This window comes from Scophthalmus maximus, chromosome 17 (genome assembly GCF_022379125.1).
Source record: "Scophthalmus maximus strain ysfricsl-2021 chromosome 17, ASM2237912v1, whole genome shotgun sequence".
In the NCBI taxonomy this organism is placed as follows: domain Eukaryota; kingdom Metazoa; phylum Chordata; class Actinopteri; order Pleuronectiformes; family Scophthalmidae; genus Scophthalmus; species Scophthalmus maximus.
The window spans coordinates 3,664,780-3,692,683 of NC_061531.1; the positions used below are offsets into that span (position 1 = coordinate 3,664,780).

At 44.5% G+C, this 27,904-nt stretch overlaps 1 protein-coding gene and 1 long non-coding RNA gene across 3 annotated transcripts; one reads left to right on the top strand and one right to left on the bottom strand.

The window, feature by feature from the left end:
* Nucleotides 1–1,428: 1,428 nt before the first annotated feature.
* On the bottom strand, nt 1,429–22,754 carry col1a1a (collagen, type I, alpha 1a). 2 transcript variants are annotated; one of them, XM_035614879.2, is made up of 49 exons: nt 22,506–22,754; nt 20,147–20,338; nt 19,900–19,922; nt 19,593–19,628; nt 18,323–18,415; nt 17,014–17,082; nt 16,876–16,920; nt 15,817–15,870; nt 15,671–15,724; nt 15,501–15,554; nt 15,343–15,396; nt 15,183–15,236; nt 14,481–14,525; nt 14,313–14,366; nt 14,185–14,229; nt 13,912–13,965; nt 13,130–13,228; nt 12,892–12,936; nt 12,589–12,687; nt 12,164–12,217; nt 11,940–12,047; nt 11,017–11,070; nt 10,769–10,867; nt 10,619–10,672; nt 10,415–10,513; nt 10,225–10,278; nt 10,062–10,115; nt 9,753–9,860; nt 9,594–9,638; nt 8,939–9,037; nt 8,708–8,815; nt 8,224–8,385; nt 8,036–8,089; nt 7,784–7,891; nt 7,607–7,660; nt 7,201–7,254; nt 6,942–7,103; nt 6,567–6,674; nt 6,168–6,275; nt 5,988–6,041; nt 5,411–5,518; nt 5,202–5,255; nt 4,991–5,098; nt 4,848–4,901; nt 4,613–4,720; nt 4,161–4,440; nt 3,755–3,945; nt 3,279–3,521; nt 1,429–3,147 (listed from the first exon to the last, which is right to left on the bottom strand). In XM_035614879.2, exons 1-49 carry the CDS (start codon nt 22,585–22,587, stop codon nt 3,001–3,003), a joined length of 4,344 nt encoding a protein of 1,447 aa, XP_035470772.1. In that variant the 5' UTR covers nt 22,588–22,754; the 3' UTR covers nt 1,429–3,000. The 2 variants fall into 2 exon arrangements, with proteins under 2 accessions (XP_035470772.1, XP_035470773.1); XM_035614880.2 differs by lacking the exons at nt 10,062–10,115; nt 10,225–10,278; nt 10,415–10,513; ... (5 more) ...; nt 12,589–12,687; nt 12,892–12,936 and having other exon boundaries at nt 2,386–3,147.
* Nucleotides 10,070–27,816, top strand: LOC118288608. Its single transcript, XR_004785900.2, has 3 exons — nt 10,070–15,747; nt 18,646–18,791; nt 25,317–27,816. It is a non-coding gene; the product is annotated as an uncharacterized LOC118288608 (long non-coding RNA).
* The last annotated feature ends 88 nt before the right edge of the window (nt 27,817–27,904 follow it).

The window sequence follows — 27,904 nt, forward strand, 5'->3', positions numbered from 1 at the left end:
GAATAATCGGGACGTGTTGTGACATTCGGTGTCTTACCACGTTATCATTTCACACACCACTTTGATGAACTTTTGCATTCTGTCCAGTGTCACGTCACGTTCAGCCCTTTATCTGTTTGCACATTGACTCTATGGGACATCACACAGACTCTGTGCTAGGGAGCTGGTAGGTTAAAGTCCATTTAATATCCAGCTAATCTGAAATTAACATTTACATCCACACTGCTACACTACTGCTGCTGGTGGTAAACTAGTTTAAACTGGTTTAACTTGAGTTTAACTACCACACAAAAGGGCCACAAGTGCTCGAAGCATTCTAATACATGACATTTGTTCCAGAGCATCCTTTATCATCCAGACAACACATAATACTTTGCAATTTGCATGATCTAATCCTTTAACATATCCACGTCTATCGCCCTCTCCTTTTCTACCTGGCACCACCTCATTCAGATCTCCGCCACATTCGACCTCAGTGTGCAGCCCCACTGGGCTACAGAGGGGTTTCCTCTGCCGCAAACAGAGCTTCCTCTGTGTCTGGAAACTGGAGAGGGTCAGCATTCCTCTGCGCAGGCCTTCAAACAGAGACCCGAATTCTTGCAGAAATAGTCCAGATTCCCTCTGGGAGTGCAAACCTCTCCCCTGTTCCTGGGTAGGTGGCTCCCTCAAGGTGGACAATCAGTGTCTTTGTGAGGCCAAGCTGGTGCCCACAGACTGAGCCCAGTGCAGGTCCACCCCGCAGCCCCCTCGGCTCCGCTGTCGGAGCTGTGCAGAGGGTCCGCTTAGCCGTGGACACACTTGGATTACCGGGGAGGGCGCGCGGGGGGGGGGAAAGGAGTCTACGGGACGACTCTGGATGCACACATATCTCCATAATCAGCGCTGGATCGTCAGGGATACCTGCGCTTTCTCGGTGGATTATGTTTTTGTTCAAGTCTTCATTTTCAAACTGGGTAAAGCATCAGCGGCTCTTTGGGATTGCCTGGCAACGATGAGGAGTCTCCACCGCCAACTGACAGGTAGGCCACACTTATTCCTCTGCCCCGACTCGTCGAACCACATTCGCTGAGCTGCTTGTGAGTGATGTCAGCGACATTGTCAGACCACAGACATTTCTTTTGGGGTTTTTGTTGTTGTTGACTGATTACTCTGAGAAACAACGAGGGACAACGTGTTCAGATCAGAGCAAAATGTTAGTGTTGCTTCAAAATGTCTTGTGAGTTTTATGCATCCATCAGACTACCCTCCTGTTGCATCTTTTTCTCTGTCCACACCCTCACGCTCCCTATCAGTTAGGATTCAATCTAGTATTGACTGAACAGAGGCAGGAAACAAAAGATTCCTCCTTATTCCTCCATTCAGCTACTATAACACTGGTTCGTCCTGGGGAGGGGGCAGTCAATGAGTCAGTCAGGGAATTAGGCAGGATTCAATGTTAGACCACTTAACATGCTTTATTTCAGCATTCAAAATAATTAAAAACATCTCAATTTATTATACATATACAAAATAGGTACAGATCCTTGTGGTGTTTTGCCCCCATAGGTGTGTCTGTCTGCCTTCTCTCACAAACGTCTTGCTGATAGCTCTCTGATTCCAATTTGTTTTTGTATTGTTGGTTGTTTTTTTTTTTGGAGAAAATTCACCCTTCGCAAAAGAAAACAAGAAGCAAACCACAACAGATTTGTGGCTGATTTTGGAGGAGAATTTAAAAAAAGACAGAAAGGTGGACAGCAGGTTCAAAACAGTAGAGTAGTGTGACGAAGTGAACACATGTGCATCCAGTTTTCACTTGAACCCAAAAACACAGAGCTAGATTTTCACTGCCAGCACAAAGGAGCCTGGAAATAGACGTTTGTCTCATTCTTGGCACCAAGACTAAAAGCTGTGGCTTCATTTTAGCACCGAGAAGGCCCCACCACGCCAGAGTGAACTTAAACCTACAAAAACAGTATAACCACACTGAACGGGCAGGGGACCTTAAAGAAAGAATAGCACCTCAAGTTTCAGCTGTTCCTGCTTCTGCTAAAGTGTTAGTAAAACCTCCACTACCCCACCGACCGCCACGACCACAGAGGGCGCTTCTAACACACTGGGCCCTTTTTCATAGCATTCCTTGCGTTCCGAGGTAGCCATAGGATTTTCTTTTCTTCGTAAAAAAGAGGTTTAAACCCATTTTTCTCTGCTGGTGATTTTAATGTGACTTTTTCTTCAGGAAAAAAAAAAAAGAAATAGAGTGGAACAAACAAGAGAGCGTCATCAACAAACAAATCACAACAGCTGCAACATGAGCGGATGAGGAAGAGGGAGTTGTCAGCCTTGTCTGGGGTGGGGGGGAGGGGGGGGGGGTGAGGTGGGGCAGAACAACAGAGACAAACATGGCTGTCAGTTTCACCGTTTATTCATCAACACCTGAACGTGGTACAAAGCAATTGTGTTCTGTCTGTTGGGGCAGTCCTTTCAATCCTCTCACCGCAGTGGTGTATAAAAATACAAAAGTCACCTGTGTGTTTCAGTTGGTTTCTGTAAACTCCAGAGAGGCCTGGTTTGGCTGGTTGAAGAGGGGAAGTAATTTTTTTTTACACTTTACAGAAGCATATATTATTTTCTTGTTGCCAGTGAAACAAAATGTCTTCTCTACAGGATCCTTGGTGTTGGTGATGGTAAAAAAAAAACAAAAATAAAACAAACGGGGAAAAAAAAAAAATTAGAGTCAGAAACAAAAAAAAAAAGTAGTGGTCCCAAAGCGATGATGCAGACACTGCCACACCACTGCCATCTTGTTGAAGTGCAGGTATTAGGCAAAGTGGACCATCGGAACAATGGCCGAATGGAAACTTGTAGAATCAGAAGCGGGGGGTTGGATTTTTCAGAAAAAATGGCATGAGAAGAACGTTTTGGTGGGGGGGGGGGGGGGAGTTTTTAGAGAGAGATGACTGCTAGAAAAAAATAAAACACACTCACACACACAACAACAATTTCAAGTCCAGATTTCTCTTTTTACAAGAAACAGACGGGTCCAACTTCAATGCCAAACTCTTGGTCTGGAGCACCAACGTCCATAGGAGCAATATCAATGATGGGCAGGCGAGCTGTTTTCGATGTCTTGTAGTCAATGACTGTCTTGCCCCATGTACCGGTGTGTGACTGGAAGGAGAGAAGAAGAAAGGCAAGTTAGAGTCTATATTCAAATCTTGTTTGGAGGGCATAAGGTAATTGTGACCTCTGACATCTAATTCCTCTAATTCAGTTGTCAGAGGTATTGAGATGAGACTCACCGTGCATCCATCCTCCAGGACGCTGTAGGTGAAGCGGCTGTTGCCCTCGGCTCTGATCTCGATCTCGTTGGAGCCCTGGAGGAGCAGGGCCTTCTTGAGGTTGCCAGCGGCGGCGTCCATGTAGGCGACGCTGTTCTTGCAGTGGTAGGTGATGTTCTGGGTTGCCTCAGTGGACATGAGACGCAGGAAGGTCAGCTGGATGTTGACATCCTCTGGCTGAGAGCCCTGGCTGCCGTACTCAAACTGTGTAGGAAGAAGAAGATGGGAGGAGTTAGTGACTGGAAATGTGAATGTGGGGGAGAAATGAAAAGCAGCATTGAGAAATGAATGAAAAACTAAGCGGGGAGAAAAAGTGGAATTGAGAAGATGAGGAATTGAGGAACTCGAATGGAAGTTGGTGAAGGACAGGAGAGGGTGATTACAGAGAAACCAAAGAAGAAAAGAAAAAGTGAGATCGGCAAATTTTGCGTATTTACCTGGAAGCCATCAGTCATAGCCTCTCCGAACCAGACGTGCTTCTTCTCCTTGATGTTCTTGCTCATGTACCAGTTCTTCTGGGCCACCTCGGGTTGAGTTGGAGATACGCAGGTCTCTCCAGTCTCCATGTTGCAGTAAACCTTGATGGCATCCTGAGTGCAGCCCTGGTCAGGGTCAATCCAGTACTCGCCTGAAGAATAAGGAGTTCAAAGAGGAAAAATGAATGAGAGTCAGAACCCCAGCATGATATTAATCCAATTTCCTCAATTCTAAATCTCTCCTATGTCCTGAGTTTATATTATCCACTCAATTTTACTTCCTCTAGAGGTTAGTGTGTATATACCCCGAAAAAAGTTGATCAGTCCAGACACACCAGCACTTTTCGAGCGTATCGAAAAGACTTACCGCTCTTCCAGTCGGGGTGGCACATCTTGAGGTCACGGCAGGTTCTGGCAGGGTTCTTGCGGGTTCCATCGGGGCTGCGGATCTGCTCAATCTGCTGGCTAAGGCTTTTCAGGGTGCTGTCCACCTCCAGGTCACGGTCACGAAGAACATTAGCATCATCAGCACGGAACATGCGGAAGGGATCAGGTGCCTTCTCCTGGGGCTGGGAGATGAAGCCGAGGTCGAATCCACCACCAGGGGCACCAGGTGCTCCAGGAGGTCCAGGAAGTCCAGGAGGACCCTGATAGTGGAGGAGAAGAAGAATAAAGGAAGAGAAGAGGGAAAATAATTTGGTTAATGCATTACTTGTAAAGGCTCTGTGGTGCTCCTAAAAATCATAACCCCATGTTCCCCTGAGTTGGGAAGTAAAAAAAAAAGAATGGATGAATAGTTAGACATTTAGTTAGACTTACAGCAGGTCCCATCTCTCCAGAGCGTCCACGAGGTCCAGGAGGTCCAGTGGGTCCAGGCAGACCAGTCATACCATCTTTACCAGAAGAACCAGCAGATCCAGCAGGTCCCTGCAAACAGCATAGGACAAAACCTTAAAGTGTCTAAATATCAGAGCTCTACTAAACATTTTCAGATGTGGGAAACAGAAAATATGAAAATGTAAAACTAAAAAATTTGGTTGGTGTGTCAACTCACCCTAGGACCAGCAGGTCCAGAACTACCAGCAGGTCCCTGGTCTCCACTGGGTCCCTATGGATTCATACACACAGAGAGGAGTTAAGAGGTTGTATTTGAAAGCAGTATGTGTTAGGTTTGGGCTTGAGTGTAAAGTAACTCACAGAGGGTCCGGGAGGTCCCTGCATGCCAGTGAATCCTCGGTGTCCCTTCATGCCTCTCTCTCCAGCCTCTCCGGTCTCTCCCTTGTCTCCGCGAAGTCCAAGAGCTCCCTGTTTGGAGGAAGAAGGGGATGAAGTGTTTTGTTGTACCTTACTCCGCTTGGTCTTTCATCTATTGGAGCAGTCTATTATTGGTGCTGATGTTGTTACTTACAGCGGGGCCACGAGGTCCAGCAGGACCAGCAGGGCCAGCTGCGCCAGCAGGTCCCTACAACAACACCAAAAAAAACAACAGTTTTACATAGAGGCAGGTTGCAGGTTACAATGAAATACAATGTTTGTTTCAGAAGATCTTATATTGGTGGCTATTTTCTATCAACATGACCTAAAGTTGGACAGATGTAGGGTGTCTTCATTACTCACAGTCTCTCCACGGTCACCATTCTTTCCAGCGGGTCCAACAGGTCCGGGGGCACCAGGGGGTCCAGGGGCACCAGGAGCTCCAGCAGGGCCAGTCTCTCCACGGTCTCCCTAAAATGCAAACAAACAATCAAACAAACATAAACATCACTTAATTTCACCATCTGTAGTCTTTGTTTTTTATAACCACGGTCTGTCCAGTTCAATGTCACAGGAAGACAAATTTCTGTGGTGGTGAAATATCCTCAGATAATACCAAATAGATGTACTACAGAAGTTCTTTCACCATTGCTTTTGCCCAAAGAAACATTACTATGTGTGATGATGATAACTTTTCAGGCTGCTGACTAAAGTAACATTAGTCATTAGTCTATCTAGCAGGGGCCACTGTGGTGTTAGCATGTTGACAGCTAAATAACCATGGCCTAATTGGTTGGTTTAGGTCAACTGAGCTGACTCAACCAAAGCTATGTTCTGTAACAGAGACTGAAACAAATGATAAAGTTTACTTTGTCACTATAATAAAGCCATAGGTAAAATGGCTGGCTGTCGGCTGCTGGACAGCTAGTGATGCACACACCTTGGCTCCGGCAGCTCCATCACGACCGACTGCTCCTTCGTTACCGGGGGCTCCCTAAAACAACAACACACCGCAGGTAACTGATTAAGAAACAGCTACAGGTTTGACTTATACACACTACTATACCAAAAAAATGGACGGATAGCATTTTCATCATCGGGTGCAGTTGTTTTGCCATACCTCACGTCCGGGCTCTCCTGGGGCTCCAGCTAGTCCAGAGGGTCCCATGGGTCCAGGGGGGCCGCGCTCACCACTGGGGCCAGAAGATCCTTGCTTTCCAGCCTCTCCCTGTGGGTGATATAGGAAATAAAAATTATCTCAGTAGCTTTTCTAACTGTCTAAGGCCTATTTGGAAATTACTGATTAAACAGCATTTTAGACAGGTGAATGAGAATTTTCATAGACTAATCTAGAGCTGAATAGTACACATGTACACATTTACAATTCTGGATTTGTGGTCATGTTTGGTTCTAAACATTGTGTTGGTTCACTAAAGACACTTGAAATTCCTTTCCTGGTTCCACCAGATCCACTGTACAGTGGACAAGAATTAACTCTTAAGTAAAATTAGGAACTTACAGAAGGTCCGGGCAGGCCAGGGAAACCTCTCTCTCCTCTCTGTCCAGGCAGACCAACAATACCACGGGATCCAGAAATACCCTGAGGTCCAGGAATACCAGCACTACCCTGCAGGTGGAGACAGAGAGACACAAAGAGAAAGTGGTTAGATGGTGGTATAACTGACAGCAACCAACCCCTAAACATGTTCTGCATGTATTCAGTGAAGACTGCTAGTGGAGACATAAAGTTACTTCTTAATCTAGTCAGTATCAAATCAAGTTGATATTTACTGGAAATCAATTAGTTGATTCTCTGATAAATTGAGGTGGCAGTGACTCATTGCAGTGGTATTCCAGTTTGTTCTGAGGGTGTTTTCCGGTGCAGATAACTTACAGAAGAACCCTCAGCACCGGGGCTACCCTTCTCTCCAGCAGGTCCTGGGGGTCCAGCGGAACCAATCTCACCAGAGCGACCAGCAGGTCCAGTCTCACCACGGTTTCCTTTGGGTCCCTCCTTGCCAGATGGTCCAGGAGGTCCGGGAGGTCCAGAGTTGCCCTATGGGGGAAAAAATACAACACTGCTTGAAACCATCCAGGACTTTGTGCTCTGCCACAAGAACAAGAAGTGCTCATGACATTAGAGAAACACTTACAGAGGGGCCTGGAGGTCCAACTCTGCCAGAAGCACCAGGGAAGCCAGTAGCACCCTAGGGAGACAGACAGAGTTCCATTAGCTGACTGAGGCTGTAGAAAGGCTTTATCAAATACCAGTGCAAACAATATGAAAACAATCTGAATCATAAACAATGCATTTTTACAATGCAAGTAAGAAATCTGAATCAAATCACAAAAAGTGTCTGGTCTCTAGACTACTTTCGATTCTTTACTTTTCTATTGCAATGATTGACATGATGATCAGGGGCATGGTCATTTCTGAATGCATTCGACTACTTGTTGAGATGTTCCTGATCTAGAAACTGAAACTGAAGGATGGTTGGTATAAATTTAAATGTTATAGAGGAAGAAGTGTGATAGAGTAAAAGAAGAGTTGTGACTTACAGGAGGTCCAGCAGGTCCACGGGCTCCCTTTGAGCCACTGTTTCCAACGGGACCCTAAAAGGACACAACAGGGTGTCAGTCAACATGGGAGAACCAGTAACAGACTATGGAGCCCTTGGCTGTAAATGACTGCATTTTCTGCATTGTAATGGGGTGTGATGGTATAAGTTTACAAACCGCGGGTCCAGCAGCACCAGTGGGTCCGGAGGGGCCGGGGGGACCAGCATCTCCCTTAGCACCATTATCTCCAGCCTCTCCTTTAGCACCAGGCTGTCCATCACCACCCTGAGTTGGAACGGTGGAGGATAGGTAGAGAGAGAGAGACAGAGAGAGAGAGAGAAATCATTTTTCAGTAAATTCTGTGTTCAAGCTTCAAGCTCAAAATTAGTTGGTAAGTGAGGCCAGGATAATCATGGAGAAATGACTTACAGGGGGTCCAGCGAATCCAGCAGGTCCGGGTGGTCCAGCTTCTCCACGCTCACCCTGAGGAGGAGGAGATGGAGGAGGAAGAAGAGTCAACCAAGGATTCAAGATTCCAGTTTCAAAAGTCAAGCAGTTAGAAAACTCAGACTTTAAGGTTCATTTTCTGCTTCTGAGAGGGACAGAAATGTACTTACAGGGGATCCACGGGCTCCAGAAGGTCCAGCAATTCCTTGGGCACCAGGCTCTCCCTTGTCGCCGGAGGCTCCAGCAGGTCCGGGAAGTCCAATTGGTCCAGTCAAACCACGAGCACCATCCTTACCAGGTGCTCCATCAGTACCCTTTGCTCCTTGGTCACCCTAAGTTATTGGAGAGTAGGGTATACAGGGGATGATCATTTCCTGTAATACTGAGAGAATTCTGAAGGTGGTACTACAACATACCAGTAATTACTGTTGATAATATTATGTGGTGATACTGGGGAGCTACTGTGGCTGGTTGTGATGGCTTTAAACTTCATCCAAATGGAAGGCCTGATCAAAGTTTTGGTTCCTTTAATGAGTTAGATGTCTAATAATAAGAGTTACTAGTGTACAAGTGCTCATCAAAAGTGACTAGTTACACACCATGGTATAAACTGAGAATATTAGGAGAACTAGGAATACTCCTGAAGCAACTCACTCTGTCTCCCCTCAGTCCTGGAAGACCAGCAGAACCACGCTCACCAGGCATTCCCTGCAGTCCAGGGGGACCCTGAGCTCCGGGAGCACCAGGGGCTCCAGCATCTCCCTGAGGAAGGGGAGGAATTAAGAGCAAAATGTGAACGATTAGTATAAATAAGTAAGAAGAGTAGAATATGGTGCCTGATCACAGGACATCCATTCCTCTCTTTCAATATCTGCTGGGGTTTACCTTAGCACCCTCGTTTCCAGCAGCTCCAGGGGATCCACGGGCACCAGCTGGTCCAATGGCGCCAGGTGCACCACGCTCACCGGGGAATCCTCTGTCACCCTAAAGGGAAGGGTTGGCAGAGTAAGATATGTTGAAGTAGGAGTGCAGGAGTGGTCAAACAAATCATTAGGATCTGCGGATTGTGTTATCTAAAAAGTGAATGGTATTTCCTCAGGTGGTCTTGGAGGTCTATGCTTTTAGCAAATGAAGGTTGAAACTAGCCATATTATATGTATGGCTAGCCAACACCCCTTTGACATTTGGCCTATTATTAGCAAGCAGTTTGTAGCCTTAACATCTGGATGTTTGTTAAATGAACCTGCTGGCCAGTTAGAAAGCAAACAGCTTGCAGTGTTTTGGGCTAAAACTTGGGCAAATGTTGAGCTAGTTCACTATGTATCAATAACCTAGCCTACATTTTTAATCCAGTTTTTTTGTAAACTGTTGCTGCAGAGTTTTTTAATCATCAAAATCACATAGCTTTTTTTAACTGTTTGTAGCCAGGTTCGTAAGCATTCATTATAAAGATACCACTCTCCAATGATTCACCATTAAAGGACACTCTTGGGAGCAGAATACTGAGTATTTGTGAATATGAAGTCAATGAGCGACTTACTCTAGCTCCAGCTTGTCCAGGTGCTCCAGCCTCACCGGGCATACCCTAGATAGTTAAAGAAACAGTGGGGGAGACAATTTAATTCATTAGATCACTACAAAGATTCAATTTCATTATGTATGTAGTATTTATGAAGGTCAATCACATGTCATTCAGTACCTGCTCTCCGGGCTTGCCACTCTCACCAACAGCACCCTGGGGTCCTGGAAGACCCTGGAATCCAGGAGATCCGCCGGGTCCTTGCTCTCCCCTCTCACCAGCAGGACCCTTAGGATGAATGAGAGAGTGAGTATCAGAACTGACAGAAATAACCAGAAGTAATGCACCGTGTAGGTATCACTTGCTGTATGCATTGTAGCTACATGATTAGTTTGAAGTAATTTGTAGTGAGAGCCCTGTAGCCTCATAAGGGCTACTGCAACAGAGGTGAGTGTTAATGTGGGCATGTGTTTGGTTTGTTTTACTTACAGAAGGTCCAGAGGGACCCTGGGCACCAACATCACCGTCCTTTCCAGGGGCACCCTGAGTAGAGAGACAGTAGGCTTTTAGACACGCAGGTTCTATACAGAACAAGAAACCAAACCAGTAGTGTACAATAGATTCAAAGAGTAGCATGGAATAGACAACTCACAACGGCGCCAGTGGGTCCCATTACTCCTCTCTCGCCGGGCTTTCCACCCTCACCCTAGAGACAGGAATAGAAAAGCACCATCAACAAAGATGTGGAGACCATTTCATCAGAAGCCTTGTTCTCAGCACTGACTGAAATATTCCAAAACATCCGATTGACGATACTGCATAGCAGTTGAGACATTACTCACAGCGGCTCCCTTGGGTCCGGGGAATCCCATAACTCCAGGCTGGCCTCTAGCGCCTACAACGCCAGGGGGTCCGGGTCGGCCATCTTGTCCAGGGGCTCCCTGTTAAGGAGAAATAATTTAGGATTAAAGTACAGAAACTAAAAATGTTGCCTAATTGTTCTGACAAGATTAGGCTCCGATTTATTACTCTGAACATTAACTTACAGCTGCTCCCAACTTGCCATCGGGTCCAGGGCTGCCAGGGCTACCAGTCATACCCTACAGAGCAGAGATCAGAGGTTAGAGGAAGGCCTGTGCAGTGGTTAATTGATATTTCTGACAATTACATGATAGATAGTTAGTAGGTTATCTCACCTTGGCTCCAGGCAGACCAGGCTCGCCAGTACGTCCAGACTCACCAGTGGAACCTTTAGGTCCAACAAGACCAGGGGAACCGCGCTCACCAGGGGCACCCTGTGATGGGCAGAAAAGGTTTAATGAAAGGCACAGTTAGGAATTAATTGTAGAAAAGCAATGATTCGTTAAAACCACACTGTTCTTAAAAGCATCTCAAAAGTGAACTGGAAAGATGTATCACAAGCGTGTGTGTATGTTTTACTCACTTTAAGTCCAGCAGGGCCATCAGAGCCAGGGAAACCACGACCACCGGGGCCACCCTGTAGAGAGAATTAAGCACATCCTTCTTAGTCCCAAGAGGAAAAGCCAACACTGTTACATGTATACTGTTACATGTAGGTAAATCTTACTGTACTGTCTAAACTGTCTGCAAATTTTTAGCAAACTGTTCAATTTTGCCATTCTTTAAAACGACACAATATAATTGATAAAACTGTATCAAACACTTTGAGGCAAGATGCATTATGGGCCAGATCTGGGGGACTTAAGAGGCAGCTGCAGTTAGGCATCTGTGACATGATTACCCCCTAGTGGGAGCATTAAAACTTTGCAACCTCAAGTGTAAAGCTATCGCATACTCTATTTCAACAGCTTTTTGTCTGTCCATCAGGTACAGTATGTCTGATATCAGCAACAATTTTTCACAATGTTTGTATTTACAATTCTCCCCCTAGTTCTACTACTACTAGACTGTTAACATGGTCTAAATGAGATAAAAGGACGCCTGTATCATTTGTGGCCAATGTTTTTTATCCTTGTATTATAGGTAAGGTAATAATTTAACCTTTATCCTCTCTCATGTTTGGTCCTGGGAGTGAAAAACATTTAATCCCATCTGCACTTGTCATCATCAAATTTCTAAAAATGTAAAATCACGTTAAATTTGTGACAGTGCGAAAGTATTTTTGAATTATTTTGAATTGATGTAGTTAAATCTGTGTGACAAAACTGCCTTAAAAAAGTGATTTGAGCAAAGATTAAAAAGAAAAATCTAGTTAGATACTCCAACCTATTTCTCTTTTAGGTAACAATATACCACCAGAAGGAAACTCTATAATTTCCCCTGACCATTACAGTTAGTTTAAAGAATATTAATGATTAAAGTACAATATGGTGATAGGTTACATACTCTCTCTCCAGGGGGTCCACGGACTCCTGCAGCACCAGGCTCTCCTCTGGCTCCTCTCTTGCCCTCCTCACCAGAAGATCCTGGGGGTCCTTGAACTCCTGGGGCACCCTGGAGATCACACACATGGATGGCATGACATCACAACAAAATGTGTACATAAATATATAGATAAAAAGAGATAGAGAGTGAGGGGCTGTGTTTGATGCTGACTGTGGGGAACTTACACCCTCTCCCTTGGCACCGGCCTCTCCCTTGGATCCTGGGGCACCAACCTCACCCTGAAGAAAAGAAACAAATAAGCCGACATAAACAAACAAAATAAAACAGTTCAACAAAAAATAATATCAGTCATGAAAAACGAATAGACAATCACAGGCCAATTAAACAATAACTGGTAAAGATCTCAATAACAAATAAATAAAAAGACAATGAAACCCTAAAAATCAACAACAACAACAACAACAGCAACAGCAACAACAGCAACATAAGTAGTTATTATCAACAAACATACAAAACACTGGAAGAAAATGAAATATGTAGACTTATTTTTGATTTTGTCAATCACATTTGACAAAATGTTTTGTCAATCACATCGTCAGTTTTAAGAAAATACAATTTTTGGCTTTGGTTGTGAGAGACTTTTACTCACAGTGTTTCCCTTTGGTCCGTTGGCACCAGCGGCTCCCTGAGCTCCTGGGGGTCCACGGGGTCCGGGGAAGCCTGGAGCTCCAGCAACTCCAGCAGCACCCTGCAGGGGGCAGCACACAACAACAACACAGTCACATCATGCTGTACTGTCCTGTCAGTAATGAGTCTCTGTGGCTATGCTTACTATGAAACCCCAATCCTGGCTGCTTTGTTATTGCCTTGCCCAACCTAATAAGCTAGACAGGGATTCAAACCTTCAAGCCTGATATGCCTATGCAGGAAATGTGCTAGTAGAAATACTCACAGGCACTCCCTTAGCACCGGGGGCTCCATCAGTTCCGGGGTTTCCCTGAGAGGAGAAAGAAGGGGGACATTGTAATAAACAATTTAGAAGCTGGACATTGTGATACCGTTATATAATGATAAATGAAAGGCAGTCAATGAGGAAGATTTACTTTCTGTGAATGTTATTTTGTCTGATGAGCTTAAAGTCTGTGGTCCAGAGTCAAAACAATATTTAGGGAATTATAGTTAGTACTTACAGAAGGTCCAGCGGCACCAGCAGGTCCGGGGTTTCCAGGCTCACCACGGGCTCCAGCAGGACCCTCGGGTCCACGAGTACCTTGAGCTCCGGCTTCACCCTGGGAAGAGGAGAAACAAAGAAAAGGACATTGATAATTATGTTCAAACCAACCCTTAGATCTGACAGGGTCTAATATGTGCATAAGTAATAGAAAATGCCAATATTAGAGAAGAAAAGTAAAATAAATATATAGTTTAAAAGGTGAGTGTGGTTGGTGTAAGGTAAGGTAAGGTAAGGTGCTTATTATTATTGTTTTCCAGTCATGACGAACTTCTTCATCTTCATTGCTGCTTTGCATTGTGGGACAATGGATTGTGACAGGAGCACACGCAGCAACAAAGCTAATTTAGCATCTTATCCCTTCTTATCTCAATTTACTTATTAAGTAAACTTAATTTTGTCACTTTTCCAGTACGAACTGCATACCCCCAAGTATTATTGAAGTAGTAGTATCGAATTGGGGCATGGCACAGAATTCCTGAGTATGATACCCACACTATTGGGTCAAAGGGGAAATTAAAAATTCATATGTCTACACACATGTTAAGAGAAATATTTCCAAGCACTTCAAAATATGGTCAGTGCAAAGAGAAGAGGAGATAGAAAATATCATGTACAGTGTTGTCTCTTGGATTGTGAAAGCCACAGAAGATTAAGTAAGATGTAAGTAAGCGATGAAGAACATTAAACACGGAGGATGTGGAAGATTATTGATTTGGATCATGTTGGGCTTAGTTGTACCTTGCTTCCGGGGCCACCAGGGAATCCAGGGGGTCCAGCGGGGCCAGTGGGACCCTAAGAAGAAACAATGAACAAAGGGGTTCAGACAATCCATCTAGCCAGGAAAGTAGCCAAGTAGCCAATAATTGCTCTGTTGCATTAGAAGTTGTACAATCAAAAATGCTAAGCAAAGGAGAGAATTGCAGGTTCCTGGATGTTCAGGCTAAAAACTAAAGCTTCACTTCTGAGAGTATTCTGAAATTCTGGGAAGGGTTGAAAGTGTGGCGGACTTACGGGAGGTCCAGCAGCACCAGCGGCACCATCGTTACCACGAGCTCCCTGCAGCAAACAAACAAACACGATTGGTTGATTTGCTCATTGATGGACTGATTGGTTAGATGTGTAATGTGTTGATCACTCACAGCAGCGCCATTAGCACCGGTGCGGCCCCTCTCGCCAGGCAGACCACGAGGTCCCTGAGGTAGACAGAGTCAAGAGTCAGTCAGCCATATCAAAAAAATCGAACGGGGAGAAAAGCCAAGTTGGCAACTCCATACAGTTGAAGACGTGGGATGTTTTGTTTCACTCACCATAGCACCAGGGATTCCATTCTCACCAGCAGCTCCGGCCTCTCCCTAAACACACAGGGACACACAGGCAGGTGAGGCGATGAGGGCGACACAACTATTGCATCTTTTTCTCAGTATTAATTCAACGAGCCAACACGGCTGCTAGAAGCTAATGACTTGCCAACATGGCTGCCACTAGGGCTGCTGCTTCAACACTACAGTGACCATACTGTACTATACTAACACCAAGACTTGCCACGGAAGGGCACATTACAGAAGAGTTGGTGTTGGTTGCATTATGGGAAATGTAGGCCAATGTAAATGTAAGCTAATTTTAGGGAGTGAAAGTCGGGATATCATAACTTCTGCAGGTTAATCTGTGTAGAGAGTTCCCCAACTTTGTGGAAGCACCGTACTACTCACTGGAGTACCCCATTACTTACAATATGAGTAAAGGATGTTCTCCTGCTATAACTACCATCAAGTGCCTCTGTTAAAGCTACTACTTCTATTGCTTCTGTTAGTGCTGCTACTGTAACAAATGCTACTACCATTCCTACTGCTGCTTATTGCACCGTCAGTAAGTCTATTACTGCTTATTTTGCAGCTACTCCTCCTGCACCTATTATAGTGCTCCTGAGCTGGGCTGGATGCGTAAAATTCACACTTTTCTATGCTGAGACATGGCGTGAAGGAGCAAAAAGGCAAAAAAGGGACAGTCACCTTGGGTCCAGCAGGGCCAGAATCTCCCTTGGCACCATCCAGACCACTGAATCCCTAAAGACAAAGACAGACATTTGATTAGTCCACACAAATCAGTCACGGGATGCTGCACTGTTGATATGCGGTTGGTGGAATGGGGAGATGATCAATTTTGACTCACTCTGTGTCCCTTGATTCCGGGCAGACCAGGGGTTCCTGGGAAACCACGAGCTCCCTGAGAGAAAGATAAGACAGGGGGACAGGATTGACTTTCACAGCTCTGCTTTTAGTTTTTTTCACACAACATCACAATCGCATTGTGTTGCCGTGGCAACTCACCTGTGGGCCGGAAGGTCCGCGCTCACCGCCACGACCGGGTTTGCCAGACTCACCCTGAGAGAAAGAAAGGGAGAGAAAGGGGAGCGAACAGACGGATGAGGTCATTCCGTAATCCACGCAGATATCGGTTTTAGAAAATGTGAAAATATAAGCAGGTCCTGTGAACTTACGTCCTCTCCGTTCTTTCCAGGAGGGCCAGCGGCACCACGAGGACCCATGGGACCCTGTAGAGAAAGACACAGACATGGTGAGAATGGTTTCGGACTAGCAAGATGCAATGCAAGTGTGTATTTGTTTCCATGGCCTTAGCACTCACAGAAGCTCCAGCCTCTCCAGGCTCACCAGGGGGGCCGGTGAATCCCTGAGGTCCCTGTAGGGGGAGACAAACCAGAAGCACCATCACTAAAACAGTCAGCCCACCAAAACCTGAACATGCACGGATGAAAAACTCCACACAGGAGATGTTGTCTGTGTTGACAGGTCTGTCAATGGGGTATCTTTGCTTCATGGCAGCTGTCAGCTGACTTGGGTTGGTATTATAGCCATATAATTCAATGCAGAAGTAATGAGAACTACGGAACAATATTTTTCCCTTTGTTTGGCACAACTCACATTCACCGGCTTGCCACAGAAGGCATTTGTGTACATTTGTGTGAATGAGGTGGGCTGCATTCAAAGATCTGCTTCAGTCGCCGTTTCAGTGCCTGGGAGAGTCCAGGCGTGGTCCGGCCCCAAGAGGTTTCTTGTATTCTATTGGTTACCTTGGTGAACATCAGAATCTAATTGTTCACAAAATCCTCCCTGGCGTGTTTTTGTGAGAAGCGTGTAGCAGGGTGCTGTTTCATTAGTATTTTGGTCAGAGCTGAAACACACACAGCTACAGTTTCATTGTTCAGACCTCCGTGAAAGAGGAAAACGCTTAACTGCAATTGTATCGAATGGAGTTTGTTCAGCTCAGACACTGTACCAACTGCCTGTTGCTAGTCTTGTCCCTGGACTTTTACTAAGTTTCTCACTCAAGCTAAAACATGGTCAGCACGCACAAAGATACATCTTTGCATCAATTCATGCTGCCTTTTTTATTCGCTCTGCACTCTGTGTTCTGGCTGAACATCCAGCAAGAGGAAACTTGTTCCTTTTTTGACAATTGTTACTTTTGTATCTAACCCAACAAAAAAAAGAATAGCTGACATAATCAGATAGGATAAGATAGCACCCCTGTTTTATTTTGGAAAAGAGTGTAAGGGAGTTTGACACCAACTTCCCGCCGAGGGTAGCAACTTCATGGTGATATCATGATGATGTCATTTCCTCACAGCTTTAGAGGTAAAAACATTAATTTATAGGCTGAGGATGGAAGAGGTGGTGTACTTACACTAGAACCAGCAGGTCCAGGGGGTCCACGGGATCCCATTGGGCCCTGTCAATCAAAAAGAGGCAAGCTCAGACACTGCATCTTCATAAGGCAGAGGGAACTGATACGATGGATTTGTGCTTATGTTTATGTGTCTACCATGGGTCCAGGCACAGACATGGAAGGAGATTTATCATCATAGCCACCAGACATCTGAGGAGAGAAGTTCTGGAAAAACAAACAAACACATATGGACACGTTAGCCATTTAGAAATAGCATTTCTTACAGATATAATAATGTATAATAACTTAACAGGAATGGCAAGTTTCCATCTGTCATTTGAATGAAAATTTTATTTCCCCCAAAATGTTTTAGGTTTAAACTTCCTATTAGATAAATATAATTGCTTTTCTGATTCCTTTTGTCCCTAAGTAAGGACATTTTCTCTTCAATCGTCAAACTTCCAATGGCCTGTTATGCAGTCTGACGCAAAACAGGTCATATCCAATATCATAGTGTATTTTGATCTGCTCCAGTTGTTTTCTATCATCTGTAAGTGTGCAGCTCTGTCTCCTGTCTCCTTCGCTGCTCAACCACAACTCCTCTCATTTTTTCCTATTTCTGAAACAGTCTGTTTTTCAAGTTATTCCAGCAATAATGTATTTTATAAATAATAATACAATGTAGTTCACTAACATTTTATTAGATAGTTTGGTTCTCTACGATTCCCTATCAGCCATGATCTTCCCCTGACCTTTGACCTTATTGTTGAGCTCCGTATTCTCTCTTTGGATGCTGCTGATATAATTGGACAAGGGGATATTGCTGTGGCCAAGTATTAGGATTGAAGTCTGCCCTACACAAAGTAAATAACTTCATACAGGAAAGTTACTTAATAATGCCAATGGAGGCTAATGCTAAACTGAAACAGGCTAGATTAGACAGAAATTTGAATTGTTAGTCCTAAAGCGCTACAGTGCAACTGTTAGCTCAGTATGCTACACTAGAGGGTAGTGTGGGAGTCACCTTAGTATGCCAACTTGGAAGTCAATGATAAACTGAGATTGTGAGACTCTGGTAAAGCTAGTTTAGCATGATCAGATGAAGGCTGTGTGGGTTTGAAATTCTCCCCATGCTAAATTCAGCCAGACATTAGATCCATCAAGCATCTCTGCTCCTCTTCCCGGAGCATCTTTAACATCGTCCCATTGGCACTGATGAACTCTTGACCTTTTGACCTTGAGCTCCAAGTCAGAGTCATTTAAAGCTAAAAACTGGATTATATGATGGTTCTTCAAGGTGGTGAAAAGATAGCACTTTGTCTGTAAAACTGCTCTGACTGGTTTACACTGGTCCTTGCCATTTTATGCTCTTAACTTAATAGAGATATTTGTACATTTTGGAAAACTTAAGCACTGAATGAACAGGTTTGGACCAAAACCAGCCAAATAGAGAGGGAGAACTTACTCCACCGAGGCCGGGAGGTCCAGGGGGGCCGGGAGGTCCAGGCAGACCAGGCTGACCGGGGATACCATCGTTACCAGGGGGACCAGGAAGACCCTGCAGGTGGAGGACAAGAGAGAGAACGGCGTCAGACTAGAGAGTCTGAATAAAAGGACCACATGGGATGCAGAGCTGTGATGCAAAAACACCCATATGCAATAAAGAAAAAAAAACATCTATCGTTTGATTTGTTCAACCCCTGAATCACATGCCTGCCTACACTCATGTTACATCATCAGAACATATCTGGGTGTATGATATTGAATTCCCTGTGTGTTTCTTGACAGGTTCCTATGGTGTTGAAAGCAGCATTACACTCAGAGGTGACGCAGTCTATGCCCCCACAACACGGACCATGTGACCAACCAGGAATTGGACTGGTGGTAGTCATGTGACTACAGGATACAGGAACTGGATACAACCAATCAAAGAGGTATTTGTTTTTCCAAAAGTCAAATATAAGTATGCATTTGACTTTTTTGTTCCTCTGGGAATTAAACCATCGTCACCACTGGCCAAAAATCAGTGAACATATTAAATTATGGATTACAAATAACATCAGTAATACATACATCACTGAAAGTTTAAGATGAAGCTTCACAGTTCGCCAAAGACCTTATCTCAGCAGCTGGCTGAATCAAATCCAGTTATTAGATTAAATGATCAATTCCAAATCAAATTTGATCAGATTCCTATGTGCCTATGTGTCCTGGGTGTTTGGCCAAAAGTTTACAACCAGTGAGTTTTGATGGAAAAAAATGTTCATCATTAAATCAGTAAAGTTTCAAATTTTCCTTCAACAAAGCAAAGTTTCAACTTCCTGTCGTGCCCGACTTCAACTTCACTCAATAGGTTTCTACCTGAACCCCTGGCAAGTTTTCAGTCACTGATCAGTTTACTGCTCTCAGCAAATGACAAACTCTGATAAAGCGAACTGCTGTTCCTTTTAAAATCTTGTCTACAAATGACTTAATTCTGAAGTGGAGGCAACAGAGTTCAAGTAATAAACTTTGGTGCAGTTTTTATTACACTTATGTTCTTTGATTTCAATTAAATTCTGAGTGTTGGACTGGGAGGAGTAGCAATGTCAACACATTCAGTTTTAGTTTTTGTAAGTTTTGCTGCTTCTACTCCAACATGAACACACAGGCCTCACACGCACGCAGACGCCCTCAGGTGACTAGGAAACAGAGACCCATAACTGAATCATGGGAGGAAGAGAATGTGAACCTACTTTGTCTCCCTTGGGTCCACGCTCTCCCTTGGGTCCCTGGGAGGAAAAAAAAAATAATCATGTTAATATATTACAATATGATGTATTTAATCTGATCCATAAAGTGATCCGTTGGCGATAACGATCAATCAAGCAATTGTATCTGCTCCTTAAGACCAATATAAACTGCACTTCATTTTTCACTTGATTATACTGCTTTTATGATGATGATGATGATGATGAATTAAATGAATTGTATTGGAGCAACAGTGGTTTATATTCTGAATCAATTTAATGATTGCCCATCGATTGAAAAGACAATATTTACCTCAACTTGAGCCTCCTGGAAGCCTGTGGCGAGAGGAGGGGAGACACAGACAGAGGTTGGAGTTAGATTGTGCAAAATCATCAAAGTCATAGGAGGAGAGAAGAGCTTTAAATTTTATACAGAGGAAATCATGGCAAAAAACATCTGGTGGAGGAAAATATGTGATGCTGAAGGGAAATATCTGTGTCTGGGGGGGAGGGGGGGTGCAGCCCGTAGCTAATAATGTGTAAGTGCAGAGAAAGAATACCGTCGTCGGGGCAGATGGGGCAGCACTCGTCGTGGGGGATGATGGGGTTGGGGCAGTCCGTTGTGTCCTCGCAGATGACCTCATCGCACATCACCGTGCCGCTGTCGCACACGCAAATCTGGCATGGCTCCGGCTTCCACACATCCCGGTCCGCAAACACCTGGCCGTCCAGGGTGCAGCTTCCGCCCGTGTCTGAGGGGGCGACAGAGAGAGGGGGGGGGGCAGGTGAGACACCTGAGACCACACACACACAGTACAACTCGAGGGTCTGGATGAGAGCAAATCAACATGACCTTTATGAATTAACTGCTCAAGATAATGATCCTTGCAAGTGAAAATAAATGAAAATATGTGTTTAAAAATCTAAACAAACAAATAAACAATTAACACCACATCCCATTATGACATTGTTCCTAAAATACCCAAACCCATATATTGCGTAATCAAGAAATTTGAGTGTAATATTTCATTGTTGATATTGTATTAACTGCTGTATCGGTCTTTATACATTTTAAAAGTTCCAATGGCCTATATGACCTTTTTTTCCACTTCGAAATGAAAAAAAATAGGATTCATTGGTTGACATAAAAAAACAACTATAAAGGCAAACAGAGGAAAAGGCTAAAAAAGCGTCAAGCTGAAGGAGTGGAAGTTGTAAAGGTCTGCTGCCGGAAACAGTCCCGGGACCCCGTGAGGTGGCACCTAGGGGCACAGACACATTCTGTCTGGACGCAGGTCACGTCATCATTACGCAAAAGTGGAACGCTGTTTACGCACGGGGCACTCGCGTCTCCGCGGGGTTTCACGTCCGTCCAACAGGAGTAATGATGATAAAACAAAACTCAAATTGCGCCATTACTGCGGCCGGTCTCCCTGCACAGCACAGCCCTGACTGGGGGGATGGGGGGGGGGGGCTCCTTTTAGGGCTAATATAAATCTCCCAGCGTGCCAAAGCGCTGAGCTCAGAAGGGGGAAGCAGCAGCAAGCAGCCGCGGCCCGTCGGCTTGGCAGCAACCGGTGGAAACGCTCCTCATGTGTTTGCAATTAGAGGGAACAAGGGGGGGGGGACAGAACGAGTGGAAAGAAGAAGAGGAGGAGGAGGGTAAAATGAGAAGGAGGAGGCGTGGGGGACGTGGCGGCCAGATGTGTCTGCAGGCGGCCAAAGGAGCCTCTGGGTGGCGCTGTGGCACCGGGTCAGAGGCTCAGAGCCACATCTGCTTCAGACAGACAGGCAGGCAGGCAGGCAGGCGGACAGCTGAGTCCCTTCCAGAGGAACATCTGGAAAAACAGCACCCGCGGCTCCTCGGCTCTTTCTTCCAGAGCTGAGCCTGTGAGCTCGGTTTTTTCTTTGTCTTCTCGTCTGTTTGTCTCTGGACACCGTCAGAGGGTTCTGCCATGTGGCCTTGCCGCCTCTGCTCCCCAACGTCCCCTTAACCACACCTGAACACTGTGGCAGAGCGTTAAGTCGGAGGCTGCTCGGGCGGCAGAGGTCAAATTTTTCCAGCAGACAAGACTACGCCTGCTTGCCTCCTATTCTTCTGTCTCTCGCTCCGTTTCCTTCCTATGTGACCCTCTCTCTCCCTCACCTGGCCACCTCAGAAGTTGGCCTCAGGCAGTGAATTACTCTGCCACATCAATCAGCCTCCTTTGGAGAAGCTTTCCCCTATCTGACTCGTGTCTGCTGGAAGCAAGAGGTTTTCCTCTTGGCTGAAGGGTGGCCGAAAGCCAATTTTTATGTACGTCCAAAACTGCAGAACGGATCAGCTGTTTTATCCTGAGATCAACTTTTTGGGAGGCAGAGTTTAGCATGTCAGACTGATAAAATGCCATGGAAGGATATGGCTTTTCAAGATGAAGAAAAAAGCTCTGGGTTTTTTTTTGTGGTGGGGGGGTTCAGATCTGATCAAACGTTAAAAATGGTTTCCATTAGAAACCGCCGCCCCAAGCGAAGCCTGGAAAACCTGCAGCAGCTCGCTTTGAATGCATATGGGGGGGGGGGGGGGGGGGGGGGGGGGGGGGGGGGGGGTCGAGAGACAAACACAAGAAGAGGGAGGGAGAGAGGCCTTCTTGAGATGCCCAATGCATTACGTATACACTGTTCTGTCTCAACCACAAGCTGCACCATCTATCTACCTATCCATCTATCTTTTTGGAAACAAAGGAGCAGCAAACATCAAAATTCTCATCTCTAGTTCAAACTTTTTCCTTCCTTCTCTTCTCTGTCTCTAGATCTTAGCAGCCATCCACCCACGAAGAGAAAAGTCCACTTTCGCCAAAACCATATTTTTAAAAAAGGAGAAAAAAAACAAAAAACGATCAAAATTGTGTTGAGAAGCTCCAGTAAAGTGATGAAACTTACGGTCGTCCTCGCCCTGGGCTCTGACCAGGAGCACTGCTGCGCCGAGCAGCAGCGCCAGCCGCAAATCCACAAAGCTGAACATGACTAGATGCCACTAGACATGTAGACTCTTTGAGGCAAGAGAGGAAAAAAGTTGGGGGTGTTTTCTCTTTCTGCTACACTCCACTCATACACGGGTGTTTGGGGCAGGGTCCACTCGTCTGTTCACAGTCCTCCTGACCCCAGCAGAAAACTCCCGACTGCCTGCACACACTTTCCACAAGGGTTTTTATATGGGAGCCTGAAGAACTGGGAGGTGCTGAGGACGGGGCCGACTGCGGACGCACCCTCATTACCCCGTTCACGTTTAGGGAAGACAAGAATGGAACCCTCCTTCAAAGAGAAGAAAAAAGAAAAAAAAACACAAGGAAAGAGAGAAAGAAGAAGAAGGAGAAGAAAAAAAGAAAAGCCGGTCCCTCCTTCCATAATTCCAAGAGTTTGAGTCTGGATCAGACAGAGAAGGGGGGGGGGGGGGGCTGAGAAACCTGATCCTGGAGAGCATCGGAGGATCTCCTCCTCCAGCAGTACATGGGTTTAATCCAGATTTTATTTCTGGGTCTGGTCTACTTCCTGGTTCACTTTGGCTTCAGCTGGATTTCAGACTGCTTCTGGTAGTCTAACAGTTCTAGTTTTAGTTCTTAATCTCAGAATACATTCAGATTCAGTGAAAGTTTGGGGCTTTTTGGTTCAAGACCGTTTTCTTGAACACTTTAAATCACTGTCTGGGAGTCGGTTCCCTCACAGTTCTTTTGAATTTGTCAGTGTTCTTTTATTGCTTTAGCTGACAGAGAGTTAACACGCTGAGCGGGGCTGCAGGCTGAGAGGTGTTTGGTGTAATTTGCAGGTTCAGCTTAGCTTGTATTTTTTTGATGTGTTCTGATCAGAGTGGCAGTTTTTTTTTATGTCAGGTTTGGAAAGTCTCATAATTTGTGAGATAACGACACTGGTGAAGCCATTGTCACGAAACCGGCGGGGAAAAAAATGCATGTTTTGGAGATTCACGATTTTCACGTCACAGTGACAGCTTTGTGTGCTCGTGTTTTTAGTTTACAGTGACGTGACCTGGTGTAGACCGAGGTCGGCATTTACAGAAGATTTACAGACAGGAAAGGTAAAGTTGCATTATGGGACCTGTGGGATCTGGCAGTCTTGGAGCTTGACCCGTGATCAAAAGTCAACGTGTCTCAGCCTCTGCCGCTTCACTTCTTGTGAATCCTCAACCGTTATAAAAGTGCAATACTAAATTGCTGGAATGCCCCTTTAATTTGCATCTGACAGTTAATGATCAACATCCCTTTACCCCTATTGTACATGGCTCCCAGGTTTTGGAACCGTGTGACTATCACAGTGTATTGAGATGCTGCTGAAGATCGGGGAGTGTGTGTCCCCCCCCCCCCCCCCCCCCCCCCCCCCCGTTTCAACCTATTAAGCTTGGCACTTAGGATCATAGGTATTCTATGCCCATACAGGGCGACCTTTTGGGTGTGCTATGCTAGAAGCGGCGAGTGTGGCCTCAAGGAGAGATGAGGAATGGGCTACAGAGGCCTGGTAAGTCTTCAGCTCCAACCATTGCTGACTCTAGTCATGTTACTCGGGGGCAGTTTATCAGATTTCACACAGCTGGAGCCACAACAGTCTTGTTTCTTCACATACGTAGTACTCCCCGAAACCTGTACACAGAGTTGGATGAGTAAAAGTGATGGTCTTGGCCTTTATGCATCTCTAAAATTGAAAAGACCAAGAGTCAAAGTTCTGTGGCGGCTTGTGTGGCCTCTTCTGTTACTGTAGCCTCATAATAAGAAAACATTTGATAAATATGGTTTGGGTTAGGTTAGGTTAAACTGCCTGATGATGTTATTTTCCTCAGACCAGAGTTTTTGAGTTAGAGAGATGACCTTTTGCTTATTGAAACCCAAAGAAGTTCACTCTATTGGGAGAATGAACATGCTCACAAGCTATCATGGAAATCTGGTGGTATGTAATGGTATATGTTAATTGGAGATATGGATGAAATGTGAGGAGCACATGTTGTTCTTATGCCCAGGAGCTGATTCTCTGACCCTAAAGGTTGACCTTGTGCTAGATAGATAGTTAGATGGATAGATAGATAAATGGATAGATAGATAGATAGATAGATACCTGGCTGAGTGAGGCAGATGATAGTAAAAAAAAGTGCCATAGTGTCTCATGAGCGAACCAGATGTTTGCATTTTTTGGAGTGAGCAGCTGCATTCGGCTGAAGCTGCCTCTGTTGTGAAATATACTGCTCCTGCACAATTGTGGGGTTTGCAGACATTATGATTGTTATTGGCTCTAAATAATAAAAGCCCTTTTTTTCGCGGTGGCATTTTCTCCCCACGGAGTCCAAATAAAGGTTTATATGGGCGATTCTGCCCCCCCCCCCCCCCCTGGAAGGCTGTGTGCAGCGCCGGCCGGGCTGCAGGTGAGCTGTAATTACGCCAAAAGCAGACATTATGGAGCAGATGAGCAGCAGGGAGACGCAGAGCAGCAGCTTTCTGCCATCTGATCCACCAGCAGCAGACACGTTGCAAAGTCTGAAGCTGGCCAGGCAAGCCTCTAATTCACTCCTCCTCTCTTTCTCTCTCTCCCTCTCTCTCTGTGTGTGTGTGTGTCCTTCTCTCTCTCTCTCTCTCTCTCTCTCTCTCTCTCTCTCTCTCTCTCACACACACACACACACACACACACACACACACAGCAGATACCTTCACATTATCCATGTGTCTGCCTGTTCTTTTTTTTTTTTTTTTACAGTGAAGAGGATGGAATGCAATTCGTCTTTAAGGCAGATCGAGAGAAGAAGGAAGAAGGGAGGAAAGCGCCACCTCATCATTCCCTGGTTCGACCTCCAGCTCTGATCGGATCCTCAGAGCGTCACACACACACACACACACACACACATGCACACACAATTCTGATTTCAGGAGCAAATCACAAAGCCTTAACGCACGACTGTTTGCGAGCATTTTCACTATGTGGTGTTTTCCGTTGCCTCTGTCAGCTGACAGTAACTATCAGTATAAGCAATCTTTTTTATGCAGTGTAACGTCTGCAGTTAAAATGTAGGCGAGCTCAAGCCCGGGCGTACAAAAGAAATGAGTTTAGGTAGTTGTTAGTCTTGTCCTGAACAGAAACACACATTAGCTAGTGGTTTTTAAAAAACAGGAATGATTCATTGCAGTGAAAAAAATTAAGATTTTTATCGTATAAATGCTGTGCTAGTGTAAACATTTAACATGCGTAAACATTCAAGCAGTTCTAATCAATTTTTTATATTAACAATTGGTCACATGACTACTTGTGGTTGGCTGTGGCCCAGGCGGTCCACTCACCAGAAGGTCAATGGTCTGATCCCCATGTTCTCCAGTCCACGTTCCCAAGTGTCCTTGGGCAAGACACTTGACCCTCAATTGCAATTGACGGCTGCGCCGGCGGTGCATGAATGATGTGTGATAGAGAAGGGGCTGCATTAATGTGTGTGTGGGAATGGGGGAATGCGACTTGTACTGTACAGCGCTTTGAGTGGTCGACAAGACTAGAAAAGTGCTCTATAAATACAGTCTATTTACCATTTACTTGTATGTAGAAGGGGGTTGCTGGTATTGACGAACCCACAGCTAACGATCACCCAATTCTGTAGCTTCTCTCAGCTCCACAGAGGTTACTGTACGAAGCCTCTTTTAGCTCACTAGTTTGGTATTATGCATGTCTGCAAATCTCACTGCTTTATAGGCCAAATACATGCTACCTGCCCCCAAATTGTAGAGGGGTGATGTTAGTGGATCATTTATGAGCTAATGAGCCATGTACTGCTTTCAAGAATTGGTGGAGACCAAAAATAGAGCCAAAAGAGAGTGACCAAAATAAAAGAGGAAATGAGCAACTGCTTGCATACAGGTTTATATTAACTCAAAAGATCATATTATGTCATTATATTGTGTGAACATCTTGTTTACCTTCAAGTGGCCAAAAATCTATTTATGAATTAAACATCCAATGCAAATCTGGGAGAAAATGTTGGATGAAGGATCATATTTCATTTAAAAACACCTGAATAGTTAGGAAACACTTTGAGAATAAAAAAGGAGTTGTTGGTGCTTCTCATTTTGAGTCATATTGTTGTGTTTTATGCTCTAAGCATTGAGCTATTCCTTTGTGGGTACACTGGAAAAAAAACAGTATTCTGATAAATGTTTTGGTCGAATAAAAATATCAAGTGTTTTCTGCCTGATACGAACAGTGACAGAGAGGTGGTTTGCACAGGTTGAACTCTAGCACAAAGTGAGAAGGTGCAAAGGAAACGTTGGCTGAACCTATCTGAAAAGAAGACTCAAATTCTTTTTCGTGGAAAAAAAAAAATCTTTGTAAAGGAATCTGAGGAGGCTGCACCTTCTTTTTCTCTGAGAAACCACGAATGCTGTAGCAAATGACTGAGGATATGACTGAGATAAGAATAATAATTATTTTCTGATTATAAACTCTAGACAATACAATAACTCACAAAGAGATGATCCAGAGGCCGATAAATGATTTGTCCCATCACACAAATGTGCAGGTCAGATCTTGAACTACAAAGACCGAGCCACAGATGAGATGAATTATTGATATTGTTTGATAATGATTATCATTTCAGTATTTAAAGATTTATATGTTATCTGTGACATTTTGAAGAAGATCTAAGAAATTATTATCAGGTTAACTAATTACTATTTTGCAAAATATACCTAACAAATATAATGAAGAAATTTAATAACAAGACATTCAAGGTGGGATGATTGTTTATCATATAAAGATCTTAAAATGAAACTTGAGTATGTTGCACTAACAAAATGTATCTGGAATATTAAAATGCTGGTTTAGTCCCTATGACTGATATATTATTATACATGGCATCATTAGATGATTAATACTGAAGCATCATGTGTGAACAGTATGTGATTGTTGCAGATTGGGGTAGCTACTTACTGTAATATACACTTTTATAAACAGGGACACCACATACATCAGGGATAAATAAGTAAAAGGGAAATAGTTCTGATGTACAAAATCTATTTTCAGTTTTTTTGACTTCTTCTCTTATCTGAACAATGTTGGATCATATGAATATTTATTGAAATGAAACCATGTGAGAAGTTTAGATGGAAACACTTTTTGGTGAAGGTTTTAACAAGTCAGAGACCTCTGAAATGTTACAGTGACTACTCACACTGCCGTTTGTGAGACGTCAGAATTAAAAAAAACCCACTGGTTTTATCTTCAATAATGTGTCGCATTTGATAAACTTGTTATATCCTCAGTTGTGTAAAATCTTCATGCAAGTACCTCAACTTTGTATGTAAGTG